General features: G+C 41.5%; 1 protein-coding gene across 4 annotated transcripts in view; it reads right to left on the reverse strand.

The window, feature by feature from the left end:
• LOC140132993 (uncharacterized) overlaps positions 1 to 17,457 on the reverse strand; it is a 31,961-nt gene that overhangs the window by 11,371 nt on the left and 3,133 nt on the right. For all 4 annotated transcript variants that reach the window (XM_072152503.1, XM_072152502.1, XM_072152501.1 and 1 more), the window contains exons 3-4: positions 15,854 to 15,950; positions 5,572 to 5,823 (exon numbers count right to left, since the gene is read on the reverse strand). In XM_072152503.1, coding sequence (XP_072008604.1) covers positions 5,572 to 5,823; positions 15,854 to 15,950 — 349 coding nt within the window. The remainder of the gene's footprint in view (positions 1 to 5,571; positions 5,824 to 15,853; positions 15,951 to 17,457) is intronic.

Genomic DNA, 17,457 nt, shown 5'->3' on the forward strand with positions numbered 1-17,457 from the left:
AATATGATCTCATTCAGAGTGGCTGTGTAGCATGACTCAGCGCACAGCCGCTACGTTCTCAGACATAAATTAAAGCTGCAGCCTTATATACTAACACAAAGAGACAGGTCCTGTCATATACAAGGGCTAATCTAGTTTACTGGAGAGTATGACTGGGAAGTAACCAAATCTATAATGCAGTAACATGTACCTAGACCAAAACCAAAAGAAATAATTAATTTTTTTAAATAAAAAAATCACTCAAGCCCAAATGATTCATTGCAAACAAAAAAAAAAAAAAAAAAAAAAAGATATGATAAGGGAAAATTTCTTTCCAACAGGCAATTATGTCAGGTTAAAAGAGCAGCTGCAAGAATGCCTGGTCATAGCAGCAGACAAGTTTGAAGCCGCTGGTGCCTCCAACGTTCCCCCAACAACAAGATGCAGGGTCCTTCAGAGGTCTGCAGCTGTGCGCAAGCCTGTTGACCTCCTCTATCCACTGCACACAAGCAGAAACGGCTCCAGTGGGCCAAACAATACATGAAGAGTGACTTCAAAACTGTTTTGTTCACTAATGAGTGCCGTGCAACGCTCGATGGTTCAGATGGCTGGAGTGGAGGACGGCTGGTTGATGGACACCCCAAGCAAACACTGCTACGGTGTCAATAAGGAGGAGTTGGAGTAATGTTTTGGGCTGGCATCATGTGGAGTGATTTTGTCGGCCCCTTTAGGATCCCTGAAAGGGTAAACATGAACTCCATAATGTATGTGGAGTTTCTCAAACAGCACTTACTGCCATGGTTCAAGAAGAAGAACCGTACATTCCGCATCAAGATCATTTTCATGCATGATAATACACTCTCTCACGATGCAAATACTACATCTGCATCTCTGGCTGCTATGGGAATAAAAAGGGGACAAACTTATGGTGTGACCCCCATACTCCCCTGATCTCAACCCCATTGAGAACCTCTGGAGCATCATCAAAACGAGAGTCTATGATGGCTGGAGGCAGTTCACATCTAAGCAACAGCTCTGGGAGGGTATTCTGTCTTCTTGCAAAACAACTGAAGCAGAAACCATCCAAAAACTGACAAATTCAATGATGAGAGAGTTCAGAAGCTCCTTTCCAACAAGGGGTCCTATGTGCAAATGTAACATCACCTAGAATAAATGTTTGACTTGAAAACTGTTTGATTTCAGTTTGTAATAACCTGCTAATGCTTATAATGTCACAAATGACCATTTTTTGTTCTTAATAAAAATGAAAAGGTTGAAAACTCTTCTGTTCATAAGAATTTAGGACATACATTTGTGTATATTTAAAAAAAATATATACTGTTATCATGTTAATAATTTGGAACACAGTGTAATGAGGATCAAGCTGTCTACTTCTTGTTCCGTTGTCTATAAACTTTATGAACAGCTGCTCTCAAATACTATCTGAAGGAAAGGTCATCAATTAATTTAGTCCAGAGAACCGCTTTAAGCTTTATTTACATGAGATGAAAATTCCTTTAGATGTTTCATCTGTGCTAGGGACCAAGTTTCAAGCTATTAGGATAAAAGGTGGAAGCGTATTCTTGATGAAGATGACAATCCAGTGAGGAAGAACACCGTCAGTAATATTCTCAGCCTGCCCAGCATGACCTGACCTTATGGCTACTTATTCTTCCAGTTACTACTGTATAGAAGTAACAAATGCCAGTAAAGGAAGATATTCTATGCTGTCCTAACATTCCCAGGGTTTCATTTCCCCCCTAAAAAAAAAAAAATATGTTGTACTCCATGGATCCATACTCTTCCAGTATACCAAACCTGTTTGTCACCTGCTTACAGACAATAGAAACACAGGATGAGGCATGTCACCTGCTACATTAAGCCACAAGCTACTATTTCACTTGAGCTTTACTGACACCTATTGGAAATAACGTATATTGTGTTTTGTTTTTTTTAATTGTGCTAAATTGTTACTTTAATATAAACAGGACCCCTTGTAAAATAGTTGTTGTACACTCGCTATAAGCATTCAACCTCATTTATTTAATATTATAATAATTCCTTTATTTATATAGCACACACAGATTACGCATAAAGGAATTAATATTATTATTTAATATGATAAAGATTTCCACATGAAAGGAAGTAAATGTGAGCTTTTTTCATGTGTGCACCTTAGAGCCTGACATAGCATACAGAATTTATACAGAATACCCTTTAAAGCGTAACTGTAAAGTATAAAAAACTTTTGCAGAGCTCTGCACCAAGCCAAAATTTACACTCATTACCTATCTGCAGCCGTTAGGTAAACTAGCAGCACCTTATCTCTGTCTTGTGGGTTGGTTGCCATGTGAGTCCATATCTAGACGCTGGAGAAGAGAAGAGGGTGGGTGCTGTTCGGAGGGGTCCCTGACACATGGCAGGCTCCTTAGGGTGCTGTCACACCATGCATTCTTTGACCGTTTTTAAACACACTGAAAACGCATTTTGGTTTGTTAACCTTGCGTTTGGCTGGTTTTAACCCGATTCACAGCTGCTTACACTTCCAGATATAAAGAAAAACAGATTCAAACGGATTTAAACGTGCGTTTAAAAACGTTCCAAGACTGCACCCTAATCAGTAAAAGCTCCCGGCCACTCCAGGACCGGCCGTGATGTTATAACCATGTGGCTGATCACATGCTTCATGTCATCCAATTACATACCAGGAACGCAATGTAGAAGAGTGGTTTGTGTTTGAAAGTTTGGAAAGTGTGTGTGTGAGGTGCTGCCATGTGTTCATCTAATGTAGGGTGCGTTCAGGCGTGGCATTAACACATGTGTTTTCAAATGCAGCTGAACAGCTGAGAAGAGGAGATTTGCCTGATTACACAGCTGTTTACATTGCATTAACAAACAGATGCGTTATCATGGGTGTTAATATTGCATTAACACTTGCATTTTGTAAACGCAATGTTAACAGCTTTGTAAGCAGGCAAATCTCTCCTTAGCTATTCTGATGCGTTTGAAAACGCTGCATGCATTATTGCCATGTGTGAACGCACCCTTAACCCCTTCACGACTTGGCCTTTTTTAGTTTTTTCACTTCCATTTTTCACACCCCACCTTCAAAAATCTATAACTTTTTTATTTTTCCACATAAAGAGCTCTGTTATGGCTTATTTTCTGCGTAACAAATTGCACTTCGTAGTGACGGTATTTAATATTCCATGGCGCGTACTGGGAAGCGGGAAAAAAATTCCAAATGCAGTGAAAATGGTGAAAAAACACATTTGCGACGTTTTCTTGTGGGCTTGGATTTCACAGCTTTCACTCTGCGTCCCAAATGACATGTCTACTTTATTCTTTCGGTTGCTACGATCACAGGGATACCACATTTGTACAGGTTTTATAATGTTTTCATACATTTAAAAAAATTAAAACCTCCTGTACAAAATTTTTTTTTTGATTTTGCCATCTTCTGGCGCTAATAACTTTTTCATACTTTGGTGTACGAAGCTGTGGGTGGTGTCATTTTTTGCGACTTTTGATGGCGTTTTCATTGCTATCATTGTTAGGACTGTGCGACCTTTTGATCACTTTTTATTAATTTTTTTATATTTTCCAAAATGGCAAAAAAATGTCATTTTTGACTTTGGACGCTATTTTCCGTTACGGGGTTAAACGCAGTGAAAAACCGTTATAATATTTTGATAGATCGGACATTTTCGGACGCGGTGATACCTAATGTGTTTATGATTTTTACTGTTTATTAATATTAATATCAGTTCTAGGGAAAGGGGGGTGATTTGAATTTTTAGGTTTTTTTAATATAATTTTTTTTTTTTTAACTTTTTTTTACTTTTACTTTAACTATTTTTCAGACTCCCTAGGGTACTTTAACCCTAGGTTGTCTGATCGATCCTACCATATACTGCCATACTGCAATATGGCAGTATATGGGGATTTTACTCCTCATTCATTACAATGTGCTGATAGCACATTGTAATGAATAGGTTAAAACGAGACAGCTTCGGGCCTTCGGGAGGCCCGATGCTGTCATGGCAACGGATCACCGCTCCCCGTGACGTCATCGGGGAGCGGAGATCCGCGCCAAGATGGCGGCGCCCATGCGGCGCCATCTTTTTGAAGCCTCCGGCAGCATTGCCGGAGGCGATCGCGGTGAAAGCACCCGCGATCGGTGCTAGCACCGATCGCGGGTGTTACCGGTAAGCCTTTGCTGCAATATGCAGCAAAGACTTACCGGCTATGGAGAGGGCTCGGCCCGCGAGCCCTCTCCATGCACCGGGACCCGGCGCGCGCCGTACTAGTACGGCGCGCGTCGGGAAGGGGTTAATATATCCTCTTCTTTGTGATGTAGTAGATAACTGTATGATGCAGTGCTCTGTATCTTCCCTGCCTCTATACAAGCAGCAACACTGATTCTGTATCCTGACTGGCTGAGCCGCTTGTTCATGTTCACGTGAATGCCCTGAGTGCTATTGGCATCACTGACCATAGCTCATGACAACAGGAAGTCCCGCCCACTTCAGAAAAATCTGAGAATGTTTTACAGATATCCTCATATCTATTAGCCCAAAAATTGCAGGCAGAAGGGCTAGCCGAAACGTTGCACTGTATTTTCCACTTGTGAATAAACACTGAACACTACTTAGTGCTGCCCTTCTGCCTGCAATTTTTGGACATCCTTGGGGGTTTTTGAGTCGAACCTCGGGAGCCTGCACCCACACTGGATTACAATCCCTATTGCTCTCACTGTGCCGCCTGTACTTGTTTGCTGGTTCTCATATCTATTAGCCCTATATTTTAGGATAGGAAGAGGCTATAAGCATTATACAGGTATCATAGGAATTTTTGTCAGAGGCTACAAGGTGCTACAAACGCTACACCTCCAGATAAAATATATAAGTGGGTTCATGGTACAAGATAAGGTAAGTGTTTTTTTTATAATTGCAACAATGTCATAGAATTGGGTGCTATACTGTGTGCTGAAGGTTACTCCCGATCTTTTCTGTTCTCGGTCAGACTTAGGTTGTAGGTAAGCTGTGCGAGGTTTCCCATTTACAATGTTAACTCTGGGGTTAGGTATGACTAAGATGATATAGTTCGAAACGCGTTACCGCTGCTATTTTTTTGTCTCGTGTTTTTTCGTTATATCCATGTTTAACATTTGCTATATGTTAAATTTTTATCATGAAGATTACATTTTTGACTATGTCTTAACAGTTTTGTGTATCGATTTGTGGATGCTGGATCTCCTGCCCTTTAAAAACATATTTTCTCTTTGCAAGCATACAGTACACAGGATATCCGGACAAGCGTCTTTTTAAGGGGATACCGTGCACCTGACCATCCGTGACCTGGGACCTACACAGCCTCCTATGGGGGAGCTGTTACCCTTTTTTCTTTATTGATACAATTTCATATCCTTCCATTACCAGAAGCTGGTTAAAAAAGACAGAAGGCTCAGTTATACTGTAACAAAATCCATTAAAATGGGCGGTCATTCAAGATGATCTACATCAAAACCCACACACAAAAATTATGACTATATGATCATAAATTAGGATAAAAGACAGAAATAATTCTTACCTGCTACAAAGGTCGCAGCTGAATGCTTTATTTGGATTCCCTTGTGGATTGCTGGAACCTTCAGGAACAAGAATGCGATTTTGGTTCTCGACTTTCTCCTTTCCTGTCTTGCCATCTTTGTTATCAGATTTGGGATGTACTCGCGTTTGGTGTCTGTTCATTTGGTGGATGTTTTTGAAAGTTCGATTGCAGTATGAACAAGGAAATGGCTTGTGCTTTTTGTGTTTAGACGAGTGGATCCTCACTTGTGATCTATAGAAAGACAATTTCACATACATTAGCATTTTGTTTAGGGTCAGTGGCTTATGCTTGGCCTTCAATGTATAAACTCACAGTTTATACAAACAATTATACAATTACTTAACATCTTCAAGGGTATTTAGGGTATATACTCATGTATAAGCCGAGTTTCTCAGCTCAAAAAAAAAAGTGCTAAAAAAACCACACCTCGGCTTATACACGAGTCAATAAACAAAATAAACTTACATACTCGCCCTCTGGCACCCCGTTGCTTGGCGCAGCTCCTGTTATGTCTTCTCTATGCTGTAGTAGCCGGCAGAGACGCGTCCATTCGATCTGCTGCCCAGAGAGAAGAAAGGAGCCGCAGGGACCGGAGCATTGGGGAGCCACGTCGAGCATCGGGACCGCCCGATGGGGAGTATGCAAGTTTTTTTTTTTTATGTGCTTGGCAAACTGCGGGCTGGCCGGCCATACGCTACAGGGGGCTGGCCGGCCATATATTGGGCGGCTGTGACCAATGCATTTCCCACCCTTGGCTTATACTCAAGAAAACAGGTTTTCCCAGTTTTTGGTGTTAAAATTAGGGGTATCGGATTATAATCAAGTATATACGGTATACGGCAAACAAGTAAAGCACCAGTGTTAGGAATACACTTGTTGATGCAGAGGTAGGACAAGATAGCTTGTAACTGGTCAAAAGTATAGCCCCTACCGGCGAACTTCTTCAGACCCTGCATAGTTTCAAAAATGCACCATAAAAGTCCCCCCCCCCCAAAAAAAAAAAAAAAAAAAAAAGAGAAGGTAAAAATACATGTTCCCCTATGTCTTGCATCAGTAAAAATTATATACCTGCCTCTTTCCTTGCTCTGCTCAGTTAATTGTGGCCAACCCCTAGTTTTTGGAACTACTACTACCACCATCATGCTGTGTTGGCTAAATACCTCTAAGGGATATTGTGAGCTAAAGTTTGGAAAATAAAGATCCAAAGGCACTCGGAGTTAATCTATCCTCCCAAATAGATTGTGATGTCTCACAGGCAGGATCCTTCTACCAATTGTTACAGATTTCTGTAGCTTTTTTATTTTGTACTTGCATTTCTTTTCGTCTTAATGTCATGTATGTGGACCCCTTATTAACCCCTACACGCACCTAGACGCTATAGTACTTGCTGGTGAGTGCTTAATTAGCGCACCAGGACACACTATAAGGTGCCCCTCTGTGTCCCCAGCACCTGACCCCTTCACCTCCTATTCATAAGGGAGAGTTCACTTTCTTTTTTTTTTTTAAATCTTAAAACTTTTTTTTTTAATAAATTAAATAAATATATAATAAATAATTTAAAAAAAGTTGTTAGTTCATTAGAGTCAGTTACCGTCGGTCATTGTCATTTGTCAGTCTGTCCCTGTCAGTCCATTAGTTAGTCAGCGTCAGTGTTAAAAAAAATGTGTAGTGTTTCACAGTTTATAAAATGGTTATGTTGCTTCACGATTCCTCCTCCTCCAGTGATTCAGGAGAACCCACTCAGAGTCGTAGGAGAGTTAATGCTCAGGTTCTGCCTGAGGATTTAAATTGGGCACCCCTAACAGATTACACCTCCCAAATTCCAGCATTTACTGCAGTAGCAGGGATTAAAGGAAACCTACCACTTGAAGTGGCAGGTGTAAGAAGGAAATACCGAGCACCAGCTCGGTGTTAGTGTTTTAAACCGCTGTATCGCGGTTTAAAACACTTTTTAAACTTTATAGCCGAAGCTGCTTCGGCACAGGGAGGTACGCGCTCGGCGCTTACCATGCGCGCGGCTACGTAGGAAGTGAAGGATAGCCGCGCGCATGGTAAGCGCCGAGCACGTACCTCCCTGCGCCGAAGCAGCTTCGGCTATAAAGTTTAAAAAGTGTTTTAAACCGCGATACAGCGGTTAAAAACACTAACAAAAATAAGCTCCTACAAGTGGTAGGTTTCCTTTAATGTCCCTACTGAAGGGCTCTCTGCCCTCAGACCAAATTGCCTGTAAAAAATAATTAAAAAAAAAAAACAATTAAATGGTAGAACAAACCAACAAACTGGCACTGCATGGAGGTATTAATTCGGCACTGCCATGGATGTGATATGGACAATGCACAGCTCCATGTGTTTGCTAGTTAAGCCCAGACATTACTATGTATTGGATATCAAGTCCTAGCCTACCCAGATTTCTACATACTAGCTGACTTGTGTGTGTGCGTTCTTTACACACAACTCTTCACAAAAATAAGACCAGGAAATGTCATATCTGAGAAAGGCTACATGCACACAACATCCGTTGACGAGCTGCAAACAACAGATCTGAGGCCCGTGTTTTATCAGAGTGTGAAGTCCACTCATGTGCCAATGACGGTAGAAAAGAAAGCCCGGGCCATAAACATGGGCAGTATTGGGACATACTCTGAGTTCTGAGGTTCGAACAGTGGGCTCTGGAAACCAATGGCCGTGCGTGGGCACATTTTAAATTAATTTGCCAAATAAAATTTTTTTTAAATGAAATTTACTTTTTATATGATAAAAACACAAAACACAGCTAGAAAAAATTCCCAAAAGCACATAAATACATTCCTTATATAGTCGTGTGTCCAGACACCGAGTTTTGAAAGATCAATACTGTGGATTTGGGAGTAGTATAGTTATATGGAAGAGTATCATTACACTCTGCTGTTATGGCAGATAAGATAATGATATAGCTTCAAATAAATCCCTTCTATCTTATATTTTCTAAAGCTAAAAATACACCAGATGTCTCTGTCTATGTCCCCATAGGATTGGAGGTGGATAATTACTGTTTGCTTTCTGTACAATGCATCTTTATTAACCCTTTATGGAAATGCTACATGTAAAAATGCAATGCTCGCATATGCTGGGAAAACATAACTTTTTTTCCCCAGGCCAACAATATTAATGCCCTATCCAGTAATAGCTCCTAGCACTGCTGCCAGTTAGAGGAGCAGTGCCACCAGAGATCGCAATAACGCCTCTACAAACGTCTATGACGCATGCAGAGGCCGATTTACTCTCCAAAAAAACCACCAAGTGTATAAATACGCATGGCAATTTAATTGTGTGAGCGCTGTGTGGCTCTGGGCAGTAGTGATGTGCAGCTCCCGCCTGCTAGTGTGTAAGGACAGAGCGGGCAGCGGAGCTCAGACACAGAGCAGTCACGTGCACACCGCCCCACTACACTGCAGAGATGTATCTGCTCCTCCCCCGCAGAAGAGGAGCTCAGGCCACGCCCCCTCAGCACAGAGCAGTCACTGTCTTCTCCCAGCTGCTCTGTGTCTGTGTGATATAGCATATAGGGAGCAGTAGGGCAGTGATGGCGAACCTTTTAGAGACAGAGTGCCCACACTTCACAATAAAAAAGTGGATTTTGGTTGAAGTGCCACCATGGAATTTTATACAGTAGCTTATTGCTACCTGTTCTTCCACATCTTCCAATTGTATCGGCCCCCTAAGGCCAACAGTACAGTTGACAAGAGGAGGGTAAATTCAATCTACCATTGTAGCTTCTCTCCATGGTCTCTCTGTACAGGAGAAGGGGTGGGTCCAGAATGAGAACCTCCAAAGATAATGCACTTCTGTCATCACCATCTCACTTTTCCCGCAGTTCCAAACTGCCAACAAAGTGTCACTTTAACCCCTTCCCGACATTTGACGTAATAGTACTGCATCGCGGGAGGTGCGTTCCCGCAAAATGCAGTACTATTACGTCAAGCTTCTGGCCCCGGCTCCTGAACGGAGCCGGGGCCAGAAGCTGCGGGTGTCGGCTATATGTTATAGCTGACACCCGCCTCTAACACCCGCGATCGGAGATTTCTCCGATCGCGGGTGTTAACCCCTAACACGCCGCGGTCGCGCTGACCGCGGTGTGTTAGAGGCATTTAAAGTTATTTAAATGTGAATCGGACCCCCCCGCGGCGCTTACCGGGGGGGTCCGCTCCTCCGATCGCAGCCCCGGGACTGCCGGTGCCCGGGGCTGCGCGATCCTCCTCTCGGTGCCGGGTCCCTGCCTCCTGGCAGGACCCGGCTGTAAGACACTGGGGCATGCGCAGCATGCTCAGTGTCTTACATTACACAGTGCAATACATCTGTATTGCACTGTGTAACCTGTAAAAAAGCTTGAACAAGTGATCAGAAGATCACTTATTCAAGCTAAGATGTCAGTAAATGTAAAAAAAGTAAAAATAAATAAAGGTTTTTTTACAGTAAAAATAAATAATAAAAGAAAGTGAAAGTCCCCCCAAACACCACATTTCCCTTTACACAAGTAATAAAGTATAAAACACTAAATCACGAAAAAACCCCACTTATTTGGTATCGCCGCGTCCGTAACAATCTGTACAATAAATCCTAATCATAATTGGACCCGCTCGGTGAACGTGGTAAAAAAAAAAAAACAAAAACTTGCCAAAAATTAAAACTTTTTATCAAATTGCTTTACAAAAAATGTTCTAAAAAGTGATCCGAAAAAGTTACAAGCACCAAAATGATACCAATAAAAAGAGCAACTTGTCACGCAAAAAATAAGCTTACAACCAGCTCCGTAAACCAAAAAATACTATAATTATGCCACTATAAAAATGGCAATACTAAAACAAATGCAATTTTTTCTATTCTAGTTTTCCTTCAATAAAATTGGACAAATAAAAATAAAACTATATAAATGAGGTATCACCGTAATCGTAGTGATCCGTAGAATAAAGATAATATATTATTGTTATGCTACAGTGAACAACCCCCCAAAAAAATGCTAAAAATCCAAAACAAGAATTGATGATTTTATTTTCCTCCACACGTAAAAAGTTAATAAAATTTCTTCAATAAGCTAAAAACCCACTAAAATTAAGGTTTTTTTTTACAGTGCATCTCGTCTCGCAAAAAATAAGCCCTTATTTGTCTAAATTGCTTAAAAAATAAATAAAGATTGTATAGCCTATTCCCAACGAGCGTTGTTATAGAACGGTACGGCGGGTTGTGACTTTCCAACACCGGTCAGGGTAAGACGGCGGCTGTTCACTAATCGGGGTAAGACGGTGGTTGTTCCTGACAGCCATCCATCCTGCCCCATGGACCAGAAGGGTTACGTCCCCCCCACACACCCCCAGTTTATTATCGCTGCTACTGGCTCATCAATTCAGACGAGCCGATAGCAGCGAATTTACTTATGACGTCAGTAATACCGATCACCATGTCTGTAGACACGGTGATCGGGGCAGGGTGGCGGCTGTTCCTGACAGCCACCAATTTTGCCTTGCGGTCCAGAGGGGTTTTGTTGCCCCCCTCTGTCCATGTTTGCCGCTATTTGCTGGTCGATTTGGTCCAGCCAAAAGCAGCAATATTCGTCACAATGGGCATCGCTAGGGTGAATAAAAGCAACACTTGGTGATAATTTCCCTACTAAAACGAAGATTTGGTACAAAAGTGCGGGCCGTGTACATTGTACAGATTATGGTGTACAACTCTTACGAGCTGTTCCAATGTGCATGTCCTGCCGTATCATTTCTCCGTTTTCAAGAGGAAGATATTAGGAAACTAATATTGGGACAAGAAGGACGGGCCCCAGTACCTCTGGTTTAGATGTTTTGCCAGGACAGCATTTTCCCGGTGAATTCTGCTGCTTCTAATGGTAGGACTCAATAAAGAGTCTGTTCCAAAAGAGAAGTTAGGATGGACACTATGTACTAAGAGACCTGCGACAACTCCAGAGTGACAAAAGTTTAGTTGGTCCCCTGGTATATTCTACCTCCTTATACACTTGACATTCACAATTCACGCCCAACCTATTGTGAATTAATTTCGGTAAAATGAATAATTGTAACAACTGTTATGTCCCGTTGCTCCCTAAACCCCTCCATTATTTCATAAGGGGCGCCACATAACGGGCACTGAACTTTCCAGAAATAATTGCAATTTCCATCTTGGACTCCGTTGCACATCATATTTGGAAACCACCTATATGTTCAAAATGCTCATTTCACCACGTGTATTACACTACACCACATATTACACCTTGCTATATTCCCCAAGGGGTGTACATTCAACAATTAGGGTCACTTTTCGGGTTTTCCTCTGTTTTGGTACCACTACGGCTCTCCAAATGTATCCTGACACATGTGAAGGATTTCTTACAAATTTGGCCTCTAAAAGACAAACATCCCTCTTTTCCTCTACTGTGCGCCGATATAGCATTTTATATGCACATGTGGGGTACTTCTACACTCGGGAGAAATAGTTTTACACCTTTTTTGGGGTTATTTAATATATTATCCCTTGTGGCTTACATAAATTAGGGGTAAAGTGACATTTATAGGAAAATTTTCACCTTTTTAATGATTCGGGCCTAATTGGATCATTCACCTGTAGGGGCAAATACATATATTACACATTGCAAAATTCTCTAAGGGGTGTGCATTCAAAGATTAGGGTCACTTTTCGGATTCTTATCTGTTTTATACCACTAGGGTTCTCCAAATGCATGTCAAACATTTCTGTCAAATTTGGCTTCTAAAAGGCAAACATTCCCCTTTCCTTTTACTGTGCGCCCATACAACATTTTATATACACATGTGGGGTACTTCTACACTCGAGAGAAATAGGTTTACACATTTTGAGGGGTTATTACATTTTTTTATCCCTTGTGGCTATCTAAAATTAGGAGTAAAATGACCTTTATAAGAAAATGTTCACCTTTTATCTATTTAAGTCCTAATTAAATCAAACACCTTTACGGACAAATACACATATTACACCTTGCTAAATTCTCTAAGGGGTGTGCTTTCCAAAATGGTGATACTTGTTGGGGTTCCGCTCTGTTTTGGTACCACTACGGCTCTCTAAATGCATCCTGACACATGTAAAGGATGTCTGTCAAATTTGGCTTCTAAAAGGCCAACGCCCCTCTTTCCCTTCTGAGCTTCACTGCGTACCCATACAACATTTTATTTGCATGTGTGGGGCAATTTTATACTCGGGAGAAATGCTAGTACACATTTTTTGGGGTTGTTTCATCTTTAATGCCTTATGGGATACAAAAATTAGCCGTAAAAGTGACTTTTTTGGGAAAATATTCACCTTTTTCCTTTTAGGGACCTAATTGAAGCAAACACCTGTAGGGGAAAATACACATATTACACCTTGCTAAATTCTCCAAAGGGTGCACTTTCCAAAATGGTGACACTTGTTGGGGTTCCCCTCTGTTTTGGTACCACTAGGGCTCTCCAAATGCATCCTGACACATGTAAAGGATGATTGTCAAATCTGGAAAGCCCCTCTTTCCCTTCTGAGCCCTACTGTGCACCCATACAACACTTTATATGCAAAAGTGGTGCAGTTCTGTGCTTAGGAGAAATAGTTTTACACATTTATGGGGTTGTTTCATCTTTTATCCCTTGTGGCTTACAAAAATTTGGGGTAAAAGTGACTTTTTTGAGAAAATTTTCACCTTTTTTCCCTTTTGGGGCCTAATTGAATCAAACACCTATTGGGGAAAATACACAAATTACACGTTGCTAAACTCTCCAAGGGGTGTACTTTCCAAAATGGTGTCTCATGTTGGGGCTTTCCTCTGTTTTGGTACCACTATGGCTCTCCAAATGCATCCTGACACATGTAAACTTTTTCAGCCATATTTGCCCTGCAAAAACGAAACAACGCTCTTTCCATTCCAAGTGCCCCACTGTGTCCGTACAGCAGGGTACAGTGACAAAATGGGTATTGGCATACTCAAGAGGAATTGCCCTCAACATTGTAAAATGCATTTTCCTTTTTAACCCATTGTGAAGGTGCAAATTTTAGTGTTAAATGAATCTATAGTAAGATAAAATTACATTTCTCTAATTTCACTTTCATTTATCTTTCACGCTCATGAAACGCTCAAAGGGTTAACAAAATTCCCAAAGGTTGTTTTGAATATTTTGAGGGGTGTAGTTTCTAAAATGGTGTCATTTGTGGGGGGTTTCTGTCATGTGGGCCTTATAAAGTCACTTCTAACTAAATTGACCCTCCAAAAGTAGGTTTTGATGATTTTCGTAAAAATCTGAAAAATTGCACCTAAAGTTACAAGCCTCCTAACATCCAAAATAAAGGAAAAGATGTTTGAAAAATGATGCCAAGTTAAAGCAGACATATGGAAAATGTTAGTTATCAAGTTATTTTAGTGCTATGACCAACTTTCCAAAAAGTAGAAAATTTTGAATTTGGAAAACATTGCTTTTTTCAAAATTTTTGCCAAATTTCCATTTATTTCATAAATAAATACTAAATATATTTATTAAATTTCTCAACCAGCATGAAGTACAATGTGTCACGAAAAAACAATCTCAAAATCAACTGGATATGTTAAAGCGTTCCAAAGTTATAACCACTTAAATAGACACATGTCAGATTTTAAAAAATGGTCCGTGTCAGGAAGGTGAAAAGTGGCTTCAGCGTTAAGGGGTTAAAATAGCGCTGAGAGCAGCATCTCTTAAATTGCCTGGGACTGTAGGTAGGGTCAGTGTTTGGTGAACTCTGATGGCCAGAGTGCCCGCAGAAAGGGCTCTGAGTGCCACCTCTGGCACCCGTGCCATAGGTTCGCCACCACTGCAGTAGGGGAATCACATTACACTGAGGGGCGGGGCAAGGCACAGGCAGGAGGACAGGACATGTGACCACTACTGGGGGTCTCTGCTCCTCCTCCCCTCCTGACCCGTCTCTCTAGTTCTAATATATACAGCTGCACATGCGCACTAGCAGACTTGGCAGAGTCTGAAAGAGTGGAGGTGCGTTTGATTCCAAAGGTGTTTGTTGTCATCTGTTGTGGTGGTCCTGTGTCTGCTGTGGTGCTCTCACAGGTTTGTGTGACTGACCTATTGTATTCCCAGGGAGTTCAATTGATGAATAGTGATTACCTGAGCCTGACATAAGATGTATTCAATAAATTACAAAATAGTTATAATTGATATTCCATGCATAGGTGGACTACATGGGACACAGGAGGTGACCGTGATCTTACAATGTTCACAAGAGCTTACAATCTATGAGGGGGAGGGGGAGTGGGGGGGCAAGAGGTGACAGTGCTTGTACAATGGTCCCCAGAGCTTACAATCTATGAGGAGGAGGACACAGGAGGTGACAGTCCTTGTACAATGGTCACAAGAGCTTACAATCTATGAGAAGGAGGGGACACAGGAGGTGACAGTGCTTGTACAATGGTCCCCAGAGCTTACAGTCTATGAGGAGGACGACACAGGAGATGACAATGCTTATACAATGGTCACAAGAGCTTACAATCTAGGAGATGGCAAAGGGAAATTGGAGGTGACAATGCATATACAATGGTCACAGGAGCTTACAATCTATAAGAAGGAGGGGACACAGGAGGTGACAGTCCTTATACAATGGTCACAAGAGCTTACAATCTATGAGGAGGAAGAGACACAGGAGGTAACAGTCCTTATACAATGGTCACAATAGCTTACAATCTATGAGGATGAGACATAGAGGGTGACAGTGCTTGTACAATGATCCAGGCATTTCAAGTAAGGGATAATTAAATAAATACCCCAAAGACCCCAATGTTTTCGCATTGTATTGAAACTCATTCTATTGAACAAAATCCTCCCTGATCCAAAACACCTGTGCTCAGTAAGTAGCAACTTTATCGCGGCCAAATACATCATGCTAGTTATTGAACGCAAGTGCATTGGTCAGAAGGCTTATGTTTTTGGAAAGGACTATTTACTTTAGTAAAAAAAAAAAAAAAAGTGTTATGCCCTCAACACCCCAAAAAATAAATGAAATAAATTTACAGGCGGCAGCCTCAGCCTGCTCAGCGTGGGGAGGTAGGGGGTTTGCGGCTGGCTATATATTTGTATTACTGAAAATTCCATACTCTTCCTCGGCTAAAAATACTCCTCAAAAATGGTGAGAAGAGTATTATTACCCTTCTGGAAAAATGTTAGTGCGACCTCTGAGTGCCACCATACACAGGATGCAGCTCAAAGATGATAATATAAGGGGGAGAAAAATTACTTACTTTGTGCAAAATCTTTTCCCACACGTGCTACATACAAAGGGCTTTAAACTGCTGTCATGACTGGACAAATGCTTATACAGCTTATTCCATTCTGGTTCTGAAAAAAATTAAAACAATATATAAGAGTTAAAATAAAGGGAAGTTTTGAGTCCTTACTTATAAATGAATGTGAGAAGAAAACAAAATCCAGTTGCCTCCTTTGTTTGTCAGTGAGAATTTTTAGAAAACCATCCCAAGCAGAAACACTCCACTTGTGTAAGGACCGTCACTGATAGGTTGTATGAGGGTAGGCACCTCTGCGGCCAAAGGTAACAACATCTACTCAGAAGAACTAGCTGTGCTAATTTTACATCATTGGTTTCCAACATTTTAGTAGAAGTTCTTTATTAAAAATTAAATTGATCTCTTTTAATTTTAGTGCAAGACACAAGGCAGTGAGGAGGGGGATGTGGACATGACTAAGGCTACATGCACAAGACTATATTTTCTGGCCGTGAGCTAGCCGTACCACAATGTTTCTCTCACGGCTAGCACATGGCACATTCTTTTTTATGAAAAATATGGGTTTCCATTTGATTAATTGTATTTATGACTGGACTGTAATTCAGCCAGGCAGCCATGCCATATATATATATGCCCATTTGTCTTGTAATGTAGAAGGTGAGGGTGGACGAGCGCTCACTCCCCCTCCCTTCTCCACCCAGCCATGTTCTATGTCTGGGTTCCGACACTGGTGAGAATGTGGTTATGTGCATGTAGCCCAAGCCTGGGCCTCCCTCTCTGCTTAAAGTGAAAAATCTTCCCCATAGTCATGATCATAGGGCAAACTGTAATTCCACTGTAAGCTGGAACCGTATAAAACGTATGCTTGCCCAGGTTGTAACCCAAACAAGCATACAGCTGGGTGCAGGAGAGGGGTGAGGAGTAAGTGAAAGCAGAGGGTCCGGCACCATAATATGGCAAAATGTATATATTTCTGTGCAGCCGCCCAGCTCTGTCACAGTGAGGTGAGAGATTGCGTGCTCACTGCACTGTGACCGGGTCCCATAGATGTCTATAGAGGTCCAAGAATGATAACTAAACTGCCATCTACTTTTTATTTAAAGAAATGTGCCTTGGCTTACATTCATCTCCCCCACTTTACTGAAACATAAAAAGAGCTGCTCCATTTAAGAGGCATGTGGACAAAAGTTTACATTTCTCCTTTTCAGATGAAGGTCACTGACCCAGGAGAAGAAACACAAATTAAAAGGACAATCACCAGCTTTTACCCCACTACTAGCTCCTTCAGGTAGGTATCATATGTCCTATGTAGAACTCTCTTTTATGCTAAATATCACCCATTTACCTATAAAATATCACCTCCAAAGTCCAATATTTCAAGTCACATTAGACTTGTGGTTCTGTGAGGCGTGAATCAGATTGTTAGGCTACGGCAGAGGAGGAGAGGGTGAGCGCTGCTGGCCCCGGCCCTCTCCATAGAGATACATGGCACGCGTCGTCGTAATACCTACATGTCCTACCTTATCCCTATGTACAGAACAGTACAGTGCTGCACAGTTCCGCTCCGTGCGCCCATTGACGGCCTATGGGGAACGTATATA

The sequence above is a fragment of the Engystomops pustulosus genome, chromosome 5 (genome assembly GCF_040894005.1).
Source record: "Engystomops pustulosus chromosome 5, aEngPut4.maternal, whole genome shotgun sequence".
Taxonomy (NCBI): domain Eukaryota; kingdom Metazoa; phylum Chordata; class Amphibia; order Anura; family Leptodactylidae; genus Engystomops; species Engystomops pustulosus.